Genomic DNA, 25,109 nt, shown 5'->3' on the forward strand with positions numbered 1-25,109 from the left:
TGAGACAACACTGTAACTACCAATTGGATACCATGGTGAGACAACACTGTAACTACCAATTGGATACCATAGTGGGACAAGACTGTAACTACCAATTGGATACCATTGTGGGACAAGACTGTAACTACCAATTGGATACCATGGTGGGACAAGACTGTAACTACCAATTGGATACCATGGTGAGACAAGACTGTAACTACCAGTTGGATACCATGATGAGACAACACTGTAACTACCAATTGGATACCATGGTGGGACAAGACTGTAACTACCAATTGGATACCATGGTGAGACAACACTGTAACTACCAATTGGATACCATGGTGGGACAACACTGTAACTACCAATTGGATACCATGAAATTAGGGGGAAACAATCCAAATAATTCTCAATTTGGTGTTTGTCATGATTTGTAAATTCTTTCCAATGTGTCAAGTAATTATCTTTTTGTTTTCTCATGGTTTGGTTGGGTCTAATTGTGCTGCTGTCCTGGGGCTCTGTAGGGTGTGTTTGTGTTTGTGAACAGAGCCCCAGGACCAGCTTGCTTAGGGGACTCTTCTCCAGGTTCATCTCTCTGTAGGTGATGGCTTTGTTGTGGAAGGTTTGGGAATTGCGTCCTTTTAGGTGGTTGTAGAATTCAACGGCTCTTTTCTGGATTTTGATAATTAGTGGGTATCGGCCTAATTCTGCTCTGCATGCAGTATTTGGTGTTCTACGTTGTACACGGAGGATATTTTTGCAGAATTCTGCGTGTAGAGTCTCAATTTGGTGTTTGTCCCATTTAGTGAAGTCTTGTTTGGTGAGCGGACCCCAGAACTCACAACAATGAAGGGAAATGGGTTCCATAACTGATTCAAGTATTTTTAGCCAAATCCTAATTGGTATGTTGAAATTTATGTTCCTTTTGATGGTATAGAATGTCCTTCTTGCCTTGTCTCTCAGCTCGTTCACATCTTTGTGGAAGTTACCTGTGTCGCTGATGTTTAGGCCAAGGTATGTATAGTATTTTGTGTGCTCTAGGGCAACAGTGTCTAGATGGAATTTGTATTTGTGGTCCTGGCGACTGGACCTTTTTTGGAACACCATTATTTTGGTCTTACTGAGATTTACTGTCAGGGCCCAGGTCTGGCAGAATCTGTGCAGAAGATCTAGGTGTTGCTGTAGGCCCTCCTTGGTTGGTGACAGAAGCACCAGATCATCAGCAAACAGTAGACATTTGACTTCAGATTCTTGTAGGGTGAGGCCGGGTGCTGCAGACTGTTCTAGTGCCCGCGCCAATTTGTAGATATATATGTTGAAGAGGGTGGGGCTTAAGCTGCATCCCTGTCTCACCCCACGACCCTGTGTAAAGAAATGTGTGTTTTTTGCTCATTTTAACCACACGCTTGTTATTTGTGTACATGGATTTTATGATGTCGTATGTCCCCCCCCCAAGAATGCCAAGAAAATATATCTCACCAAGATCTAGCAAACATATAGTTCTCAGAACGTTATCTGCTAGCTGGGTCTGGTGTCTAGCAGATGTGTAACTGTGAGAGCAAGAGAGAGAGGGAGAGAGGGAGACAAAAGAGAGAGACCTTTAAATTGCTCAGTGTTGCATAAATGTTTAACAAGCTGCGTAAAGTTCTAATCTTTTTAAGCGTCCGCCATAGATGAGGACATCAAATAAATTATTCAGTGTTGTTCGCCGAGTGTGAGTGTGTCTGTGTTTAACGGAAGGAGAGAGAGAGTGTGTTTGACGGAAGGAGAGAGAGAGTGTGTTTGACGGAAGGAGAGAGAGGGTGTGTGTGTGTATATGTGTGTGTGTGGGGGGGGGGGGGGGGGGTCTAGGTATGTGTGAGCGAAGCGTTCTACTGTTTTATTTATCAACCGTTCTCCCTCATCATCTCTCTTCTTCTCTCTTTAATTCTCCCTCATTATCTCTCTTCTTCTCTCTTTAATTCTCCCTCATTACATCTCTTCTTCTCTCTTTAATTCTCCCTCATTACATCTCTTCTTCTCTCTTTAATTCTCCCTCATTATCTCTCTTCTTCTCTCTTTAAATCTCCCTCATTATCTCTCTTCTTCTCTCTTTAATTCTCCCTCATTATCTCTCTTCTTCTCTCTTTAATTCTCCCTCATTATCTCTCTTCTTCTCTCTTTAATTCTCCCTCATTATCTCTCTTCTTCTCTCTTTAATTCTCCCTCATTACATCTCTTCTTCTCTTTAATTCTCCCTCATTACATCTCTTCTTCTCTCTTTAATTCTCCCTCATTATCTCTCTTCTTCTCTCTTTAATTCTCCCTCATTACATCTCTTCTTCTCTCTTTAATTCTCCCTCATTATCTCTCTTCTTCTCTCTTTAATTCTCCCTCATTATCTCTCTTCTTCTCTCTTTAATTCTCCCTCATTATCTCTCTTCTTCTCTCTTTAATTCTCCTCATTATCTCTCTTCTTCTCTCTTTAATTCTCCCTCATTATCTCTCTTCTTCTCTCTTTAATTCTCCTCATTACATCTCTTCTTCCTCTTTAATTCTCCATCTTTCCTCATCCCTCTCCCCCCCTCTCTCTCTCTCTTTTCCCTCACTCCCCCCCCTCTCTCTCGTTCCCTCACTCCCTCTCCTCCTCCCCCTCTCTCTCTCCCTCCCCTCCCCCTCTCTCTCTCTCTCTCTCTCTCTTTCCATCACCCCCCTCTCTCTCTCGTCCCTCACTCCCTCTCCTCCTCCCTCTCTCTCTCTCTCTCTCTCTCTCTCTCTTCTCCATCCCCCCTCCTCCCCTCCCTCTCCTCCTCCCTCTCCTCTCCTCTCTCTCTCTCTCTCTCTCTCTCTCCCTCTCTCTCTCTCTCACTCCCTCCTCCTCCCCTCCCTCCCTCCTCCTCTCTCTCTCTCTCTCCCTCCTCTCTCTCTCTCTCTCTCTCTCCTCCCTCTCTCTCTCACTCCCTCTCCTCCTCCCCCTCCCTCCCTCCTCCCTCTCTCTCTCTCTCTCTCCCTCTCTCTCTCTCTCTCTCTCTCTCTCTCTCTCTCTCTCTCCCTCTCTCTCTCTCTCTTTCTTCCCTACTATCTCTATCTCCCTCACTGTCCCTCCAGTAGCAGGTAAAGGGAATAGGATGCCATTTGGACAAAATATGCCACGCTTTTAGTGTTGTTTTGTTTTCGTGTGTGTGGAACGCATTTAAATGTTTTAGCAGCGGTGTCAGAATGTCAGAAATAGTGGAAGACATTTTCTCATGTCTTTGAGACATGTTTTGGCTTGTTTGGTTTTCTCTCCTTCTCCCCTCCCTTCCTCCCTCTCTTCCTCCCTCTCTTTTCATAGCAGTGGTTTTTGTCCCTGTGGTTATTCTTCAACCCTGCCACTGCTCAGACACACACACACACACACACACACACACACACACACACACACACACACACACACACACACACACACACACAGACCGCTCTATGATCATTCCCCGTGGTCTTACACACAATCTGTAATTAGTGAACAGGACCTCCAGCCACGGGCTGCTCCCTCCACCGCTGTGCCCCAGATTAGAGCCCCGACACCGGGCACAGCATCCCTCTCACCCCCCTGGAGCCAGCCTGGAGCCTGGAGGGTGTAGGCCGAGGTCAGTCTGACCACAAGGCCTGGGCGTTAGCTGTACCGTGTTACTACTGTACTATTACTACGGCTACACACACACACACACACATGCACACATACACACACACACACACACACACGCGCACGCACACGTACACACACAAAATGTCAGGCAAACAGATCTCTTTCTCTGTTAACTTTTCTCTCCCCTTTCTCTCTGTCTCTCTAACTCTCTCCTCTCTCTAACTCTCTCCCCTCTCTCTCTCTCTGTCTCTCTCTCTGTCTGTCTCTCTCTCTCTCTCTCTCTCTCTCTCTCTCTCTCTCTCTAATTCTCTAACTCTCTCTGTCTCTGTCTCTCTCTCTCTCTCTCTCCCCTCACTCTCTCCCCTCTGTCTTTCTAACTCTCTCCTCTCTCTCTCTCTCTCTCTCTAACTCTCTCCCCTCTCTCCCTCTCTCTAACTCTCTCCCCTCTCTCTCTCTCTAACTCTCTCCCCTCTCTCTAACTCTCTCCCCTCTCTCTCTCTCTAACTCTCTCTCAATTCAATTTCAATTTCAGTGTAAGGTCTTTATTGACATATGTTAGCATTGCCAAAGCCAGTGCAATAGATAATACACACTGAAAGACAAAAGCATCAGAACCCTAACTTTTGTAACCAAAAAGCCTTAATACAAAACACCAAAAGTACAAACATATTTTCTGCTTTGCACTTTGTTTGCAATTCTGCAACACATTTTCAAAACACTACACACTGTCTCTTACACGCTGTCTCTTACATTAGACACTTCGTTCAAGAATGAAATCTCTTGCAGTCATTGGGAAACCACTTCTATTCAAAATGCAAAACATACCTGAAATTGGCAACACACACACACGCACGCACGCGCACATGCACACGCACACGAAACCAATTAGTCTGAGCCTCACCACTACAAATAGACCTCAGGTAAGATCACCTCTTTGGTGAGAACTATGCAAACATGGAGGCAGTGAGAGTGAGAGGTAGAGGTATAGGAAGAAGTATAGGAAGAGGTAGAGGTAGAGGTATAGGAAGAAGTATAGGAGGAGGTAGAGGTAGAGGTATAGGAAGAGGTATAGGTAGAGGTAGAGGTATAGGAAGAGGTAGAGGTAGAGGAAGAGGAAGAGGTATAGGAAGAAGTATAGGAGGAGGTAGAGGTAGAGGTATAGGAAGAAGTATAGGAGGTAGAGGTAGAGGAAGAGGAAGAGGTATAGGAAGAAGTATAGGAGGAGGTAGAGGTAGAGGTATAGGAAGAAGTATAGGAGGAGGTAGAGGTAGAGGTAGAGGAAGAGGAAGAGGTATAGGAAGAAGTATAGGAGGAGGTAGAGGTAGAGGTTTGGAAGAAGTATAGGAAGAGGTAGAGGTATAGGAAGAAGTTTAGGTAGAGGTAGAGGTAGAGGTATAGGAAGAGGTAGAGGTATAGGAAGAAGTATAGGAAGAGGTAGAGGTAGAGATATAGGAAGATGTAGAGGTAGAGGAAGAGGTAGAGGTATAGGAAGAGGAAGAGGTAGAGGTATAGGAAGAAGTATAGGAAGAGGTAGAGGTAGAGGAAGAAGTATAGGAAGAGGTAGAGGTAGAGATATAGGAAGAGGTAGAGGTATAGGAAGAGGAAGAGGTAGAGGTATAGGAAGAAGTATAGGAAGAGGTAGAGGTAGAGGAAGAAGTATAGGAAGAGGTAGAGGTAGAGGAAGAAGTATAGGAAGAGGTAGAGGTAGAGATATAGGAAGAGGTAGAGGTAGAGGAAGAGGTAGAGGAAGAGGTAGAGGAAGAGGTAGAGGAAGAGGTAGAGGTAGAGGTATAGGAAGAAGTATAGGAAGAGGTAGAGGTAGAGGAAGAAGTATAGGAGGAGGTAGAGGTAGAGGTATAGGAAGATGTAGAGGTAGAGGAAGAGGTAGAGGAAGAGATAGAGGTAGAAGTATAGGGGGAGGTAGAGGTAGAGGTAGAGGAAGAGGTAGAGGTAGAGGTATAGGTAGAAGTATAGGAAGAGGTAGAGGTATAGGAAGAGGTAGAGGTAGAGGTATAGGTAGAAGTATAGGAAGAAGTATAGGAAGAGGTAGAGGTAGAGGAAGAGGTAGAAGTAGAGGTAGAGGAAGAGGAAGAGGAAGAGGTAGAGGAAGAAGTATAGGAAGAGGTAGAGGTAGAGGTAGAGGAAGAGGTAGAGGTAGAAGTATAGGAGGAGGTAGAGGAAGAAGTATAGGAAGAGGTAGAGGAAGAAGTAGAGGAAGAGGTAGAGGTAGAGGAAGAGGAAGAAGTATAGGAAGAGGTAGAGGTAGAGGAAGAGGTAGAAGTATAGGAAGAGGTAGAGGTAGAGGAAGAGGTAGAGGAAGAAGTATAGGAAGAGGTAGAGGTAGAGGAAGAGGTAGAGGTAGAGGAAGAGGTAGAAGTATAGGAAGAGGTAGAGGAAGAGGTAGAGGAAGAGGTAGAGGTAGAGGTATAGGTAGAAGTAGAGGTAGAGGTATAGGTAGAAGTATAGGAAGAGGTAGAGGTAGAGGTAGAGGAAGAGGTAGAGGTAGAGGTATAGGTAGAAGTATAGGAAGAGGTAGAGGTATAGGAAGAGGTAGAGGTAGAGGTATAGGTAGAAGTATAGGAAGAAGTATAGGAAGAGGTAGAGGTAGAGGTAGAGGAAGAGGTAGAAGTAGAGGTAGAGGAAGAGGAAGAGGAAGAGGTAGAGGAAGAAGTATAGGAAGAGGTAGAGGAAGAAGTATAGGAAGAGGTAGAGGAAGAAGTAGAGGAAGAGGTAGAGGTAGAGGAAGAGGAAGAAGTATAGGAAGAGGTAGAGGTAGAGGAAGAGGTAGAAGTATAGGAAGAGGTAGAGGTAGAGGAAGAGGTAGAGGAAGAGGTAGAGGTAGAAGTATAGGAGGAGGTATAGGTATAGGTAGAAGTATAGGAAGAGGAAGAGGTATAGGAAGAGGTATAGGAAGAGGTAGAGGAAGAAGTATAGGAAGAGGTAGAGGTAGAGGAAGAGGTAGAAGTATAGGAAGAGGTAGAGGAAGAGGTAGAGGAAGAAGTATAGGAAGAGGTAGAGGTAGAGGAAGAGGTAGAGGTAGAGGAAGAGGTAGAAGTATAGGAAGAGGTAGAGGAAGAGGTAGAGGAAGAGGTAGAGGTAGAGGTATAGGTAGAAGTAGAGGTAGAGGTATAGGTAGAAGTAGAGGTAGAGGTAGAAGTATAGGAGGAGGTAGAGGTAGAGGTAGAAGTATAGGAGGAGGTAGAGGTAGAGGTATAGGTAGAAGTATAGGTAGAGGTAGAGGTAGAGGAAGAGGTAGAGGTAGAGGTAGAGGTAGAAGTATAGGAAGAGGTAGAGGAAGAGGTAGAGGAAGAGGTAGAGGTATAGGTAGAAGTATAGGAAGAGGTAGAGGTAGAGGTAGAAGTATAGGAGGAGGTAGAGGTAGAAGTATAGGAGGAGGTAGAGGAAGAGGTAGAGGCAGAGGAAGAGGTATAGGTATAGGAAGAGGTAGAGGTAGGGGTAGAGGTAGAGGTAGAGGAAGAGGAAGAGAGAAAGGAGTAAGAGGAGGACGAAGACAAGAACAAAGAAGGGGACCAGTCAGTAGACGGAGACATATTTCCGACGCCGTTAGGGCCACTTTGGTGGAACGGTGTCATAAGTCATGACGATGAGGGAGGCGGAGAGTCCCGCCCAACCGGAGACGCTACACGGTAGCATCCATGACACGGACATTTAGACTGGAGAACAGGTATGTCTTCAACTTTCTACACTAGACTATACCTATGTAATTGTTGCACATCAATGTGCATCACAGTACAATACAATGTAGTCCTACAATATTAGGTCTATGCTCCTCAGTGAACAGAACAAATCGGTATAGTACTATGAAGTACATGTAATACAGTTGTGATATTACTGTGTACAGTATGACAGTACAGTATGTAAAGAAGAACCTAACCAATGACATCACAATAGCATTCTCTGTCATTGTCATTGGTCAGGTATTCTGCCACTATGTACAGTACTCTCTGTTTAGGGCCAAATAGCATTCTCTGTTTTTTTTGTGAATTCTTTCCAATGTGTCAAGTAATTATCTTTTTGTTTTCTCATGATTTGGTTGGGTCTAATTGTGTTGCTGTCCTGGGGCTCTGTGGGGTCTGTTTGTGTTTGTGAACAGAGCCTCAGGACCAGCTTGCTTAGGGGACTCTTCTCCAGGTTCATCTCTCTGTAGGTGATGGCTTGGTTATGGAAAGTTTGGGAATTGCTTCCTTTTGGTGGTTGTAGAATTTAACGGCTCTTTTCTGGATTTTGATAATTAGTGGGTATCGGCCTAATTCTGCTCTGCATGCATTATTTGGTGTTTCACGTTGTACACAGAGGATATTTTGGTGAGCGGACCCCGGACCTCACAACCATAAAGGACAATGGGTTCTATAACTGATTCAAGTATTTTTAGCCAGATCCTAATTGGAATGTCAAATTTTATGTTCCTTTTGATGGCATAGAAGGCCCTTCTTGACTTGTCTCTCAGATCGTTCACAGCTTTGTGGAAGTTACCTGTGTCGCTGATGTTTAGGCCAAGGTATGTATAGTTTTTTGTGTGCTCTAGGGCAACGGTGTCTAGATGGAATTTGTATTTGTGGTCCTGGGAACTGGACCTTTTTTGGAACACCATTATTTTGGTCTTACTGAGATGTACTGTCAGGGCCCAGGTCTGTCAGGGCCCAGGTCTGACAGGGCCCAGGTCTGACAGAATCTGTGCAGAAGATCTAGGTGCTGCTGTAGGCCCTCCTTGGTTGGGGACAGAAGCACCAGATCATCAGCAAATAGTAGACATTGGAGATGGAGAGGGTTAGGGTTGGAGAGATGGAGACAATGAGAGGGTTAGGGTTGGAGAGAAGGAGAGGGTTAGGGTTGGAGAGATGGAGACAATGAGAGGGTTAGGGATGGAGAGAAGGAGAGGGTTAGGGTTGGAGAGATGGAGACAATGAGAGGGTTAGGGTTGGAGAGAAGGAGAGGGTTAGGGTTGGAGAGATGGAGACAATGAGAGGGTTAAGGTTGGAGAGGAGAGGGTTAGGGTTGGAGAGATGGAGAGGGTTAGGGTTGGAGAGAATGAGAGGGTTAGGGTTGGAGTGAATGAGAGGGTTAGGGTTGGAGAGATGAATAGGGTTAGGGTTGGAGAGATGGAGAGAGTTAGGGTTGGAGAGAATGAGAGGGTTAGAGAGATGGAGATGAGGAGAGGGTTAGAGAGATGGAGAGGGTTAGAGAGATGGAGAGGGTAAGGGTTGGAGAGATGGAGACAAGGAGAGGGTTAGAGAGATGGAGACGAGGAGAGGGTTAGGGTTGGAAAGATGGAGAGGGTTAGAGAGATGGAGACAAGGAGAGGGTTAGAGAGATGGAGAGGGTTAGAGAGATGGAGAGGGTTAGGGTTGGAGAGATGGAGACAAGGAGAGGGTTAGGGTTGGAGAGAAGGAGAGGGTTAGGGTTGGAGAGATGGAGAGGGTTAGAGAGATGGAGACAAGGAGAGGGTTAGAGAGATGGAGAGGGTTAGGGTTGGAGAGATGGAGACAAGGAGAGGGTTAGAGAGATGGAGAGGGTTAGGGTTGGAGAGATGGAGACAAGGAGAGGGTTAGGGTTGGAGAGAAGGAGAGGGTTAGGGTTGGAGAGAAGATGGATGGTAGCTGGAGGAAGATAAAGACAGCGTGAAAGAGGAGGGAGAGGGGGAAAGATGGATGAGAGAAGTGGCACTGGTGTCTGGGTGGTGAGAGAGGGATGAGGAGGAGAAGAGAGAGGGGGAGGAAGAGAAAATAAGGAGGGGGAGGGGGGGACGAGAGAAGGTGAGGAGGGGGAGGAGGAGGGGGACGATGAGGATGGGAGGAGAGGAGGAAATGTGTCTGTGTGTGTGTGCCAGTGGTTGGCACGATTCTGCATTGGCATTGGTTTTTATGACGATAGTTAGCGCTTCGAGCCAGAGACTCACCTTCAGCTGTCTGAGGAGAGGAGAGCTGTCATTCAAACGCTGTGTGTGTGTGTGTGTCTGTGTGTGTGTCTGTGTGTGTGTGTGTGTGTGTGTGTGTGTGTGTGTGTGTGTCTGTGTGTGTCTGTGTGTGTGTCTGTGTGTGTCTGTGTGTGTCTGTGTGTGTGTGTCTGTGTGTGTCTGTGTGTGTGTCTGTGTGTGTGTCTGTGTGTGTGTCTGTGTGTGTCTGTGTGTGTGTCTGTGTGTGTGTCTGTGTGTGTGTCTGTGTGTGTGTCTAACTGTTCTCATGATACACAATTCAAACACACTCCTCCTCCTCCTCCTCCTCCTCCCTCTTCTTCCAGCTATTTATTTCAGTAGAATATTAATGTGTAATGAACAGAAGATGAGAACAACAAAGAGAGGAGAGAGAGCGATGGAAAGCGGGAAAGTGAGGGAAGACGAGTCTATCTCGCTCTCTGTCTCTCCTCTCGGAGTCAGACGGTCAGAGTAAAACAATCTTTTATTTTACAAACTGACAACCGTTTTGATAAAGTTTGTTCCTCGTTGAAGACGTTGTTGTTAGTCGTTGCTATGACAATCAATTAAGGCATGATGCTCTACCAACTGTATTCTACCACACACACACATACAGACACACATACAGACACAGACACACATACAGACACAGACACACATACACACACATACAGACACACATACAGACACACACACACAGACGCACACACAGACACACACACACATACAGACACACATACACACACACAGACACACACACACACACAAGGTACTTCCTATTATGTTCATATAAAGGTGTTGATTTGGGTGTAATATTCACAGCTATAGGTAAGGGGAACTGACACTTGGTTAGAGATACATCCCCCCTTCCTCTCTCTCTCTGTCTCTGTCTGTCTGTCTGTCTGTCTGTCTGTCTGTCTGTCTGTCTGTCTGTCTGTCTGTCTGTCTGTCTGTCTGTCTGTCTGTCTGTCTCTCTCTCTCTGTCTCTCCCTGTCTCTGTCTCTATCTGTCTCTCTCTCTCTCTCTCTGTCTCTCTCTCTCTCTCTCTCTCTCTCTCTCTCTGTCTCTCTCTCTCTCTCTCTCTCTCTCTCTCTCTCTCTCTCTCTCTCTCTCTCTCTCTCTCTCTCTCTCTCTCTCTGTCTCTCTCTCTCTCTCTCTCTCTCTCTCTCTCTCTCTCTCTCTCTCTCTCTCTCTCTCTCTCTCTCTCTCTCTCTCTCTGTCTTTCAATTCAATTAAATTTGCTTTATTGGCATGACGTAACAATGTACATATTGTCCCTCAACTTATGGCAGGCAGCAATGTTGTGCGCTGTCAACCCACAGCTCTCTGCGTCCTCCCCCAACAGGACAGGTAGCCTGTCCTCATCAGAGAGGTCTTTGAAACCTTGAATAAGGGTTTCAAATTTGGGAAAATTACACTATAATTGTTTTATATTTTTGACATTTTGTCAGGAAATGCAGCTCTGTCTCAGGTTCTGCTGTTCTGCAGTGGTTGCACAGCCTTTCCTCTACAGGGAACCAGGTTTTCCTGTGTCTACCCTTCTCAATGGCAAGGCTGTGCTCACTGAGCCTGTACTTTGTCAAGGTTTTTCTAAGGTTTTGATCAGTAACGATGGTCAAATAGCTAGCCACAGTGTACTGTCCATTTAGTGTCAGATAGCACTGCATTTTTCTTTGTGCTTGTGTTTGTGTTTCCCAATATGTAATGTAGTTTTGTTTTGACTGTGTTGTAATTTGGTTTATTCTGATTGATTGGATGTTCTGGTCCTGAGGCTTCAGTGTGTTAGTAGAACAAGTATGTGAACTCAGCCCCAGGACCAGCTGGATGAGGGGACTGAGGCTTCAGTGTGTTAGTAGAACAGGTTTGTGAACTCAGCCCCAGGACCAGCTGGATGAGGGGACTGAGGCTTCAGTGTGTTAGTAGAACAGGTTTGTGAACTCAGCCCCAGGACCAGCTGGATGAGGGGACTGAGGCTTCAGTGTGTTAGTAGAACAGGTTAGTGAACTCAGGACCAGCTGGATGAGGGGACTGAGGCTTCAGTGTGTTAGTAGAACAGGTTTGTGAACTCAGCCCCAGGACCAGCTGGATGAGGGGACTGAGGCTTCAGTGTGTTAGTAGAACAGGTTTGTGAACTCAGCCCCAGGACCAGCTGGATGAGGGGACTGAGGCTTCAGTGTGTTAGTAGAACAGGTTTTGAACTCAGCCCCAGGACCAGCTGGATGAGGGGACTGAGGCTTCAGTGTGTTAGTAGAACAGGTTTGTGAACTCAGGACCAGCTGGATGAGGGGACTGAGGCTTCAGTGTGTTAGTAGAACAGGTTTGTGAACTCAGCCCCAGGACCAGCTGGATGAGGGGACTGATGCTTCAGTGTGTTAGTAGAACAGGTTTGTGAACTCAGCCCCAGGACCAGCTGGATGAGGGGACTGAGGCTTCAGTGTGTTAGTAGAACAGGTTTGTGAACTCAGCCCCAGGACCAGCTGGATGAGGGGACTGAGGCTTCAGTGTGTTAGTAGAACAGGTTTGTGAACTCAGCACCAGGACCAGCTGGATGAGGGGACTGAGGCTTCAGTGTGTTAGTAGAACAGGTTTGTGAACTCAGCCCCAGGACCAGCTGGATGAGGGGACTGATGCTTCAGTGTGTTAGTAGAACAGGTTTGTGAACTCAGCCCCAGGACCAGCTGGATGAGGGGACTGAGGCTTCAGTGTGTTAGTAGAACAGGTTTGTGAACTCAGCCCCAGAACAAGCTGGATGAGGGGACTGAGGCTTCAGTGTGTTAGTAGAACAGGTTTGTGAACTCAGCCCCAGGACCAGCTGGATGAGGGGACTGAGGCTTCAGTGTGTTAGTAGAACAGGTTAGTGAACTCAGCCCCAGGACCAGCTGGATGAGGGGACTGAGGCTTCAGTGTGTTAGTAGAACAGGTTTGTGAACTCAGCCCCAGGACAAGCTGGATGAGGGGACTGAGTTCAGTGTGTTAGTAGAACAGGTTTGTGAACTCAGCCCCAGGACCAGCTGGATGAGGGGACTGAGGCTTCAGTGTGTTAGTAGAACAGGTTTGTGAACTCAGCCCCAGGACCAGCTGGATGAGGGGACTGAGGCTTCAGTGTGTTAGTAGAACAGGTTTGTGAACTCAGCCCCAGGACCAGCTGGATGAGGGGACTGAGGCTTCAGTGTGTTAGTAGAACAGGTTTGTGAACTCAGCCCCAGGACCAGCTGGATGAGGGGACTGAGGCTTCAGTGTGTTAGTAGAACAGGTTTGTGAACTCGGCCCCAGGACCAGCTGGATGAGGGGACTCTTTTCTTTGCTCAGCTCTTGGCATTGCAGGGCTTGGTAATGATATGAGAGGGGGTCACTGTATTTTAGATGTTTCCAAAACTTAATTGCTCTTCTTTGAGTTTTTATTATTGGTGGATATTGGCCTAATTCTGCTCTGCATGCATTGTTTGTAGTTTTCCTCTGGACATGTAGGAGAATCTTACAGAACTCTGCATGCAGGGTTTCAATGGGGTGTTTGTCCCATTGGGTGAAATCTTGTTTTGCAAGTGGACCCCACGCCTCGCTGCCATAAAGTGCAATTGGTTCAATGACATATTCAATTCGTTTTAGCCAAATTTTAATAGGTATTTCAATTTGAATGAGCTTTTTAATGGCGTAGAATGCCCTGCGTGCATTCTCTCTCAGTTCATTCACTGCCTCATTAAGGTGTCCAGTTGAGCTTATTTTTAAACCTAAGTAATTGTAGTGTGTGCAGTACTCTATATATGTTGTACCAATTGAGAACTTTGGTCTAATTCCCTGAGATCTGGATCTTCTCTGGAAAATCATTATTTTAGTCTTTTTGGGGTTCACTGCCAAGTCCCAGGTCTGGCAGTACTGCTCTAGCAGGTCCAGGCTCTGTTGTAGGCCATGTGCTCTGGGTGACAGCAGGCATAGGTCATCTGCGAAGAGTAGGCATTTAACCTCTGAATTGTGGAGACTAACACCAGGGGCTGAGTATTCTTCTAGAATAGTGGCCAATTCGTTGATGTAAATATTGAAGAGTGCAGGGCTCAGATTGCAACCCTGGCGAAGGCCCCGCCCCTGGTTAAAGAATTCTGTTCTTTTCTTACCAATTTTAATGCTGCACGTATTGCCAGGATACATTGATTTAATTATGTCATATGTTTTACCCTCTACACCACTTTCAATAACTTTGTAGAACAGTCCTGTATGCCAAATAGAATCAAATGCTTTTTGGAAGTCAATAAAGCAAGCGTATATTTTGGTATTATTTTGGTGGACATGTTTATCTATGAGGGTGTGTGGGGTGTAAATATGATCAGTCGTGCGATGTTTTGGTATAAATCCTATTTGGCTTTTACTCAAGACATTGTGCTTATTAAGGAAGTTTAGAACTCTTACATTTATAATACTACAGAAAACCTTCCCCAGGTTACTGTTCACACAAATGCCTCTGTAATTGTTAGGGTCAAATTTGTCTCTGTTCTTAAAGATAGGGGTTTATGAGTCCTTGATTCCAGATGTTAGGGAAATAACCTACACTCAGGATCAAATTAAACAATTTTAATATAACAGTTTTAATATAGCCAATTGAAATTTTGCAGTAGTGAGTTTGGGCATCTCATTTAGGATGCCATCAGGTCCACATGCTTTTTAAAATTTGAGAGCCTGAAGTTTCTTATAGAGCTCCTGGTCTAGTGGATTTTGATTGTCCTTTATAGCTTTTTCTAATCCATTCAACTTCTCATGAATTTGGCGTTGTTCTGCGTATGTGTCAATTTGAGCGGTGTTGTCCAGTGTTTTAAAATGGGTTGTCCAGTGTTTTAAAATGGGTTGTCCAGTGTTTTAAAATGGGTTGTCCAGTGTTTTAAAATGGGTTGTCCAGTGTTTTAAAATGGGTTGTCCAGTGTTTTAAAATGGGTTGTCCAGTGTTTTAAAATGGGTTGTCCAGTGTTTTAAAATGGGTTGTCCATATGTCATCATTTTGTATTGCTAATTCCTCGTTTAGATTTTTTAAAGTTTTTTTCAAATTTTGCCAGAAGTTGTGTGTTTATGGACTCCTCAATTAGTGTCAGCTACTTGCAGTTGTACTGTGCTTTTTGGTTCTGAGTGAAGAGTTTATAGAGTTTTAAACGTACTGGGCTTTATTTGGTTCTGAGTGTTACGTTTATAGAGTTTTAAAGTCTCACAGTAATGAAGGAATAATTCACCATTATTTGGGTCTCTGTGCTTTTGGTTAAATAGTGTTCTAAGTTTTTTCCTTATAATTCTACAATCTGCATCAAACCAGTCGTCATCTGTGGTCTTTTTTTATTTGTTTCTTTTCAATTTCAGTTGTGCTTCTTTTGCCGTTTGCCTGAATATATAGTTGATGTTTTTTACTGCTAGATTGATGCCTTCTTCACTGTGAGTGAATATGGTATCCAGAAAGTTATCTAAGAGTGTTTGGATATTTTGGTTACTGGTTGCTTTCTGGTATCTTCTGTGCTGTTTTGGGCCCATCTGTATGAATGTCTGATGTTGTACAGATTACTGGGCTGTGAATGTGTGATGTTGTACAGATTACTGGGCTGTGAATGTCTGATGTTGTACAGCTGACTGGACTGTGAATGTCTGATGTTGTACAGATTACTGGGCTGTGAATGTCTGATGTTGTACAGCTGACTGGACTGTGAATGTCTGATGTTGTACTGGACTGTGAATGTCTGATGTTGTACTGGACTGTGAATGTCTGATGTTGTACAGATTACTGGACTGTGAATGTGTGATGTTGTACAGATTACTGGGCTGTGAATGTCTGATGTTGTACAGCTGACTGGACTGTGAATGTCTGATGTTGTACAGATTACTGGGCTGTGAATGTCTGATGTTGTACAGCTGACTGGACTGTGAATGTCTGATGTTGTACAGATTACTGGGCTGTGAATGTCTGATGTTGTACAGATTACTGGGCTGTGAATGTCTGATGTTGTACAGATTACTGGGCTGTGAATGTCTGATGTTGTACTGGACTGTGAATGTCTGATGTTGTACTGGACTGTGAATGTCTGATGTTGTACAGCTGACTGGGCTGTGAATGTCTGATGTTGTACAGATTATTGGACTGTGAATGTCTGATGTTGTACAGATTACTGGGCTGTGAATGTCTGATGTTGTACAGCTGACTGGGCTGTGAATGTCTGATGTTGTACAGATTACTGGGCTGTGAATGTCTGATGTTGTACAGCTGACTGGGCTGTGAATGTCTGATGTTGTACAGATTACTGGGCTGTGAATGTCTGATGTTGTACAGCTGACTGGGCTGTGAATGTCTGATGTTGTACAGATTACTGGGCTGTGAATGTCTGATGTTGTACAGATTACTGGACTGTGAATGTCTGATGTTGTACAGATTACTGGGCTGTGAAAGTCTGGTTGTTTCCATGTCTGTTCTATTGAGGAACAACGTAATTTGGCTGTGATCAGACAGAGGTGTTAGTGACTTGACAGTGAATGAGCTGAGAGAGAAAGGGTTCATGTCTGTGATCATATAGTCTACTGTACTGTGGCCAAGAGGTGAGCAGTAGGTGAATCTCCCCAAAGAGTCCCCCCCGTAACCTACCATTGACAAAGTACAGACCCAGGCTTCTACAGAGCTGCAACAGATTCCTTCCATTTTGTTGATGTTGCTGTCACTGTTGTTTCTATGGTGGAGATGAAGACAGTTAGAGACAGTATGGCCTGTAATCAAGCTGTCCCTATTGTTTCTATGGGGGAGATTAAGGCAGTTAGAGACACTGTGGCCTGTAATCAAGCTGTCCCCTCATGTGCTCGTTAGATCAGGTAGTGTTCCTGTGCGCGCATTTGTGTCCCCACAGATGAGCACATTTCCCTGGGCCTGGAGATGGCACTTCTCTTCCTCAAGGGTGGGGGAGATCTCCTCTGAGTAATATGGGGATTCTGAGGGTGGGGGAGATCTCCTCTGAGTAATATGGGGATTCTGAGGGTGGGGGAGATCTCCTCTGAGTAATATGGGGATTCTGAGGGTGGGGAGATCTCCTCTGAGTAATATGGGGATTCTGAGGGTGGGGGAGATCTCCTCTGAGTAATATGGGGATTCTGAGGGGGGATATATATTGCGCAAAGGAACACATCTTTTTCTGTCAGTACAAGTTATTTTTTCAGTTTGAACTCTTTCTTTCTTTCTCTCTCGCTCTCTTTTTCTCTCTCTCCATCTCTCTCTCTCTGGGGTAGGTCACCCTCCTTCCTTTCTCTCTCTGGGGTAGGTCACCCTCCTTCCTCTCTCTCTCTGGGGTAGGTCACCCTCCTTCCTCTCTCTCTCTGGGGTAGGTCACCCTCCTTCCTTTCTCTCTCTGGGGTAGGTCACCCTCCTTCCTCTCTCTCTCTGGGGGTAGGTCACCCTCCTTCCTCTCTCTCTCTGGGGTAGGTCACCCTCCTTCCTCTCTCTCTCTGGGGTAGGTCACCCTCCTTCCTCTCTCTCTCTGGGGTAGGTCACCCTCCTTCCTTTCTCTCTCTGGGGTAGGTCACCCTCCTTCCTTTCTCTCTCTGGGGTAGGTCACCCTCCTTCCTTCTCTCTCTGGGGTAGGTCACCCTCCTTCCTTTCTCTCTCTGGGGTAGGTCACCCTCCTTCCTTCTCTCTCTGGGGTAGGTCACCCTCCTTCCTTTTCTCTTGGGGTAGGTCACCCTCCTTCCTTTCTCTCTCTGGGGTAGGTCACCCTCCTTCCTTTCTTCTCTGGGGTAGGTCACTCTCCATCTCTCTCTCTCTGGGGTAGGTCACCCTCCTTCCTTTCTCTCTCTGGGGTAGGTCACCCTCCTTCCTCTCTCTCTCTGGGGTAGGTCACCCTCCTTCCTTTCTCTCTCTGGGGTAGGTCACCCTCCTTCCTCTCTCTCTCTGGGGTAGGTCACCCTCCTTCCTTTCTCTCTCTGGGGTAGGTCACTCTCCATCTCTCTCTCTCTGGGGTAGGTCACCCTCCTTCCTCTCTCTCTCTGGGGTAGGTCACCCTCCTTCCTCTTCTCTCTCTGGGGTAGGTCACCCTCCTTCCTTTCTCTCTCTGGGGTAGGTCACTCTCCTTCCTTTCTCTCTCTGGGGTAGGTCACCCTCCTTCCTTTCTCTCTCTGGGGTAGGTCACCCTCCTTCCTCTCTCTCTCTGGGGTAGGTCACCCTCCTTCCTTTCTCTCTCTGGGGTAGGTCACCCTCCTTCCTTTCTCTCTCTGGGGTAGGTCACCCTCCTTCCTTTCTCTCTCTGGGGTAGGTCACCCTCCTTCCTCTCTCTCTCTCTGGGGTAGGTCACCCTCCTTCCTCTCTCTCTCTCTCTCTCTCTAGCCCCCCCATCCTCTCACTTCAATCAGGTGGTTGTATGGTTTCAGAGAGGTTTGTGTGTTGTTCTGGTGGTTACCGTTGTGTGATTTCAGGGGAATGTTTGTTAGCTGTTGCTGGTCACGCCTCACAGCCTTCTGTATGCTGGTATTAAAGATGTGTGTAATTCGGAGAGGCCCTCTCTTAGTCGGGCGACTGTCACCCCATATCTGCCCTTCTTTACTGCTAACCAAAGGAGAGTACTACTCATGTACAGACTACTGCCCTGACGCAGGGAGGTGAACAAGGAGAGTACTACTACAGACTACTGCCCTGACGCAGGGAGGTGAACAAGGAGAGTACTACTCATGTACAGACTACTGCCCTGACGCAGGGAGGTGAACAAGGAGAGTACTACTACAGACTACTGCCCTGACGCAGGGAGGTGAACAAGGAGAGTACTACTACAGACTACTGCCCTGACGCAGGGAGGTGAACAAGGAGAGTACTACTACAGACTACTGCCCTGAAACAGGGAGGTGAACAAGGAGAGTACTACTCATGTACAGACTACTGCCCTGACGCAGGGAGGTGAACAAGGTTTGACACAGTAAACATCCTGATATAACAGTGTGATGATAGACACAGTAAACATCCTGATATAACAGTGTGATGATAGACACAGTAAACATCCTGATATAACAGTGTGATGATAGACACAGTAAACATCCTGATATAACAGTCTGATGATAGACACAGTAAACATCCTGATATAACAGTCTAATGATAGACACAGTAAACATCCTGATATAACAGTCTAATGATAGACACAGTAAACATCCTGATATAACAGTCTGATGATGTCATAAGGAGACATGTACATCACACGGCCTGATGCCTGATTTTGTACTGCTCTCTCCTATGAATTACATTACATGCGTGTGTTTGTGTGTTCTAGAGATCAAAGGTCAGCTTCGCTTGTGTCTGTGCTCCTCTATCTCCCTCTTTCTTCTACAGCACAATAACCTGCTGTTACGACACCATAGGTCTTGACCCTACACTGTGTGTTTACTAGATTCCATCTCTCTCTCTCTCTAGAGATGGAGAGAGAGAGAGAGAGATGGAATCTCTTTCTTTCTTTCTCTCTCGCTCTCTTTTTCTCTCTCTCTGTCTCTCTGTCTCTCTCTCGCTTTATCTCTCTGTCTTTGTCTCTCTCTCTCTCTCTGTCTCTCTCTCTCTCTTTCTTTCTCTCACTCTCTCTCAATTTCAATTTAAGGGATTTATTGGCATGGGAAACATATGTAAACATTGCCAAAGCAAGTGAAGTAGTTAATAAACAAAAGGGAAACTTTCTCTCTCTCTCTCTTTCTCTCTGTCCATCTCTCTCTCTCTGCTCATCTCTCTCTCTCTTTCTCTCTCTCTCTCTCTCTCTCTCTCTCTCTCTCTCTCTCTCTCTCTGTCTTTCTCTCTCTTTCTCTCTCTCTCTTTATCTCTCTCTCTCTCTCTCTCTCTGCTCATCTCTCTCTCTATTTCTCTCTCTCTCTCTCTCTCTCTGCTCATCTCTCTCTATATTTCTCTCTCTCTCTCTTTCTGTCCATCTCTCTCTCTGCTCATCTCTCTCTCTTTCTTTCTCTCTCTCTCTGCTCATCTCTTTCTCTCTCTCTCTCTCTCTCTCTCTCTCTCTCTCTCTCTCTCTCTTCTCTCTTTATCTCTGTCCATCTCTCTCTCTCTGTTATAGCTAAGTGTAACTTCATCAGTCTCTAGTCTAGACCACACTTCACGTTAAGCGCCTTCTCCTATAAACTCATGAAAGTTTAAAGGGATTCTCTATCTTTTTTCTTTATTTCATGTTGTAGTATATAATGTCATTAGCTACCGTGCTTGGCTGGGACAGTCTCTCCCTAACAATGTCCGTTTTCTGGCTCAGAGCTGACGTGTGTGTGTTCCGGGGTTGTGTGTGTGTGTTCCGGAGTTGTGTGTGTGTTCGGGGTTGTGTGTGTGTGTTCCGGGGTTGTGTGTGTGTGTTCCGGGGTTGTGTGTGTGTTCCGGGCTGGTGTGTGTGTGTTCCGGGGTTGTGTGTGTGTTCCGTGTTTGTGTGTGTTTGTGTTCCGGGGTTGTGTGTGTGTTCCGGGGTTGTGTGTGTGTGTTCCGGGGTTGTGTGTATGTGTTCCGGGCTGGTGTGTGTGTGTGTGTGTGTGTTCCAGGGTGTGTGTGAGATTTAGTGCGAGGACTGGAGAGCAGGCGAGGGGGTTGTGTTTAGTGTGTGTGTATAAATCTCAGACACTCAGTAGAATGAGAAGTTTGTGGCTGATGCATCCCAGTAATGAAAACACACCTCTCTCACTTCCTGTTTCTAACACACTAAATCAAACAGTATAAAAACACTTTCTCTCTTTTATTTATTTTCTGTCTTTCTCTCGTTCACTGAGGGCATTCTAACACACTAAATCATGTAGGTCTACCGAGTGGCACAGCGGTCTAAGACACTGCATCTAAGTGCTAGAGGCGTCATTACAGACCCTGGTTCGATTCCAGGCTGTATCACAACCGGCTGTGATTGGGGGTCCCATAGGGCAGCGTACAAATGGCCCAGCATCGGCGGGGCCATAATTGTAAATAATAAAAAAATGTTTTTAACTGACTTGTCTAGTTAAATAAAGGTTAAAAAAATTAAATGTTAATTAACATTATAAAACACTTTCTATCTTTAATTTATTTCCTGTCTTTCTCTTCTTCTATTATTTATGAACATTCCCTCTTTTATTCCTGTCTTTTCGATCTCTACCTCCCGTTCTCTGTCTGTGTCTCTATTCTCCCTCCTTGCCGTCTCTATCATGTAAGTATGAGTGCTTTGTGCTTGTAGGTATACTCTGTGTAGTGGCTGTTTGGCATGCTGCCACGGCAACGGGGGTCATGATGTCATTAGCTGGAACAAGAGGACAAATCAGGAGAACAAGAACTTTAACCGATCCTCTGGAACCCAGTCATAAACAACTGGAGAGGAGAGGTAGAGGGAGAGGGGAAGTGAGGAGAAAGGGGAGAGGTAGAGGGAGAGGGGAAGTGAGGAGAAAGGGGAGAGGTAGAGGGAGAGGGGAAGTGAGGAGAAAGGGGAGAGGTAGAGGGAGAAGGGAAGTGAGGAGAAAGGGGAGAGGTAGAGGGAGAGGGGAAGTGAGGAGAAAGGGGAGAGGTAGAGGGAGAAGGGAAGTGAGGAGAAAGGGGAGAGGTAGAGGGAGAGGGGAAGTGAGGAGAAAGGGGAGAGGTAGAGGGAGAGGGGAAGTGAGGAGAAAGGGGAGAGGGAGAGGGAGAGGGGAAGTGAGGAGAAAGGGGAGAGGTAGAGGGAGAAGGGAAGTGAGGAGAAAGGGGAGAGGTAGAGGGAGAGGGGAAGTGAGGAGAAAGGGGAGAGGTAGAGGGAGAGGGGAAGTGAGGAGAAAGGGGAGAGGTAGAGGGAGAGGGGAAGTGAGGAGAAAGGGGAGAGGGAGAGGGAGAGGGGAAGTGAGGAGAAAGGGGAGAGGGAGAGGGAGAGGGGAAGTGAGGAGAAAGGGGAGAGGTAGAGGGAGAGGGGAAGTGAGAAGAAGGGGGAGAGGTAGAGGGAGAGGGGAAGTGAGGAGAAAGGGGAGAGGTAGAGGGAGAGGGGAAGTGAGGAGAAAGGGGAGAGGTAGAGGGAGAGGGGAAGTGAGAAGAAGGGGGAAAGGGAGAGGGAGGAGAGGAGGAAGAGGATAGGAGAGGGAGAGGGGAGTGAGGAGAAAGGGGAGAGGTAGAGGGAGAGGGGAAGTGAGAAGAAGGGGGAAAGGGAGAGGGAGGAGAGGAGGAAGAGGATAGGAGAGGGAGAGGGGAGTGAGGAGAAGGGGGAAAGGGAGAGGGAGGAGAGGAGGAAGAGGATAGGAGAGGGAGAGGGGAAGTGAGGAGAAAGGGGAGAGGTAGAGGGAGAGGGGAAGTGAGAAGAAGGGGGAAAGGGAGAGGGAGGAGAGGAGGAAGAGGATAGGAGAGGGAGAGGGGAGTGAGGAGAAGGGGGAAAGGGAGAGGGAGGAGAGGAGGAAGAGGATAGGAGAAGGAGGAGGGAGAAAAAAAGATAAGAGAAAAGAGGAGGAGAAGGGGGAGAGGTAGAGGGAGAGGGGGAGAGGAGTGATGGAGAGATGGAGAAGAGAGATGGAAGAGAGAAAGATATGGTGAAAAAGAGAGAGAGATATAGTGATAAAAACAGACAGAGAGAGAGAGACACACGGAGAGAGCGAAAGAGACAGAGAGAGATAGTGTATATATAATATATGTGATAGTATGTGATAGTGTATATATAATATATGTGATAGTATGTGATAGTGTATATATAATATATGTGATAGTATGTGATAGTGTATATATAATATATGTGATAGTATGTGATAGTGTATATATAATATATGTGATTATATGTGATAGTGTATATAATATATGTGATTATGTGTTTTAGTGTATATATAATATATGTGATAGTATGTGATAGTGTATATATAATATGTGATTATATGTGATAGTGTATATATAATATATGTGATTATATGTGATAGTGTATATATAATATGTGATTATATGTGATAGTGTATATATAATATATGTGATTATATGTGATAGTGTATATATAATATATGTGATTATATGTGATAGTGTATATATAATATACGTGATAGTGTATATATAATATATGTGATTGTGTGTGATAGTGTATATATAATATATGTGATAGTTTGTGATAGTATATATATAATATAAGTGATAGTGTATATGTAATATATGTGATAGTTTGTGATAGTGAATATATAATATATGTGATAGTTTGTGATAGTATATATATAATATATGTGATAGTGTATATATAATATATGTGATAGTATGTGATAGTGTATATATAATATATGTGATAGTATGTGATAGTGTATATATAATATATGTGATAGTATGTGATAGTGTATATATAATATATGCGATTGTGTGTGATAGTGTATATATAATATAAGTGATAGTGTATATGTAATATATGTGATAGTTTGTGATAGTGTATATATAATATATGTGATAGTGTATATATAATATATGTGATAATGTGTGACAGTGTTTATATAATATATGTGATAGTGTATATATAATATATAATAGTGTATATAATATATGTGATAATGTGTGATAGTGCATACAATATACGTGACAGTGTATATATAATATACGTGACAGTGTATATATAATATGCCCCCACAGCAAGGGTCAGTCAGTGAATTATCAGTAGTGAGAACGTTCAGCGCTGAGCCAGACCTCTAACCCTCAATATGGCAGCTAGTCATAACCACACAGCGTGTGTGTGTGTGTGTGTGTGTGTGTGTGTGTGTGTGTGTGTGTGTGTTTCCTCTCGTTCTCTCCTCTTCCCCTCTGAGCATTGCGTGTTTAATCTTTTCAAGTGTTGCTGTGGTTTTATTAGGGATTGTATGGTTTGGTTTTAATGGTGATTTTATGGTTTCCATGGTGATTTTATGGTATTAATTGTGATTTTATGGTTTTTAATTGAGATTTTATGGTTTTAATGGGGATTTTATGGTTTTAATGGGGATGTCAGTTTAATAGTGTCACTAAAGTCACCTTCTCTCCTCCTCCTTCTCCTCCTTTTCCTCCTCTCTCTCTTCTTTTCCTCCTTATACCCCGTCTCTCTCTCTCCTCTTCTCTGTCTCTCCTCCTCATCTCTCGCTCTCTCTCCTCTTCTCTGTCTCTCCTCCTCATCTCTCTCTCATCTTCTCTGTCTCTCCTCCTCATCTCTCTCTCATCTTCTCTGTCTCTCCTCCTCATCTCTCTCTCTCTCTCCTCTTCTCTCTCTCCTCCTCATCTCTCTCTCTCTCTCTCCTCTTCTCTGTCTCTCCTCCTCATCTCTCTCTCTCTCCTCTTCTCTGTCTCTCCTCCTCATCTCTCTCTCTCTCTCTTCCTCTCTGTCTTCAGGAAGATAATCGAGGTGAAGATTATTGATGATGAGCTTTATGAAAAGAACAAGACCTTCACAATGGAGCTGGGGGAACCGCTACTTCTGGATGCTGGCCAAAAACACGGTGTGTGTGAGTGCGTGTGTGACTGTGTGAGTATGTGTGTGACTGCGGGTGTGTGTGTGTGTGATTGCGTCTGTCTGTCTGTCTGTCTGTCTGTCTGTGTGTCTGTGTGTCTGTGTGTCTGTGTGTCTGTGTCGAGAAGCTGCTTAAGAACCAGCCCCTTGTGGCACACTTGGACAGCCTCGGGTGTACAGTAGGTGCAAGCTGGTGGCACTGATAGTTGGCAGTCTCAGCCATGTACACAGATTGTGGGCCTAAAAAAAAACTAGGGCAAAGAAATTGGCTAGCTGCTGCTCTGTTTCAGCTGTCGTGGGCAGCCTAGCTGTTTGGAGAAGGAGGTGCTTTCTGTACCCTGGAGGGCCGTGCAAACAGGGACCCTTGAAATGTTTGGATCCTTTTTTTTGTAAATTTGATTGGTGCATTCAAATAAACGATTTAAAATGTGTATGTGTGTGTTCGTTGACGTGTTTAACTATTCTTGTGGACCAGAAGTCCCCACAAGAACAGTAAACAAACAAACATTTGACCAACTGGTGACCTTTTGTTGGTCCCCACAAGGTCAAAAGCTATTTCTAGGCAGTTTAGGGTTAGAATTTGTTTTAGGGTTAGGAGGCAGGGTTAGTTTTAGGGTTAAGCATTAGGCTATAACTAGTTAAGCAAATGTGTCTACAAGATACAAGGAATAAGATCATATACATAACGTTAGCTAGTGAGCTAGCCAGCTAACAATAGCTAGCTAACAGTACACCTTGAAGTGAAACCACTTTCTGTCAAAATTAGAAACGTGTCATGTCTAAAAATGTAGCTAGCTAGACTATCTTACCCGTATACATCATGGATGGACATGTCTCCCTCACGGATGCCACGGTTGCCCTTAGTTTGAAGATGTAATCCGGAGACAGGTATTTTCTCCATCTCCTTAGCTGTCATACTCGAATTCCACTGATTTCAAAACTCGGTCCTCCAGAAAGTGGAGAGCATACACGTAACGTTAGCTAGCAGTACACTTTAGCTAGCAGTACACTTTAGCTAGCAGTACACTTTAACTTGACTTTAGGTTTATGCAGTTTTACTACGCAATAAAAAAAACATTAAAAGCTGCGTTAGACAGGATTACCTAGACATACTGACCAGCTCAAATAGACAGAAGCATGCTAAATGGCAGACCAATCCAAACTCATATCTCGGCAAGTCCAGCCCACTCATTATCTTAGCCAATCATGGCTAACGGAAAGG

The 25,109-nt window shown here is 45.2% G+C and overlaps 1 protein-coding gene across 4 annotated transcripts in view; it reads left to right on the top strand.

Annotated features, from left to right (window-relative positions):
- The window catches only part of LOC112241344 (sodium/calcium exchanger 3-like), a 93,010-nt gene that overhangs the window by 57,896 nt on the left and 10,005 nt on the right, over positions 1 to 25,109 (top strand). For all 4 annotated transcript variants that reach the window (XR_006084426.1, XR_006084427.1, XM_042329356.1 and 1 more), the window contains exon 10: positions 23,770 to 23,876. Coding sequence is in view for 2 of the 4 variants with exons in the window: in XM_042329356.1 (XP_042185290.1) it covers positions 23,770 to 23,876 (107 nt within the window). In the remaining 2 variants the exon portion in view is untranslated. The remainder of the gene's footprint in view (positions 1 to 23,769; positions 23,877 to 25,109) is intronic.

The sequence above is a fragment of the Oncorhynchus tshawytscha genome, linkage group LG10 (assembly GCF_018296145.1).
Source record: "Oncorhynchus tshawytscha isolate Ot180627B linkage group LG10, Otsh_v2.0, whole genome shotgun sequence".
Lineage (NCBI taxonomy): Eukaryota > Metazoa > Chordata > Actinopteri > Salmoniformes > Salmonidae > Oncorhynchus > Oncorhynchus tshawytscha.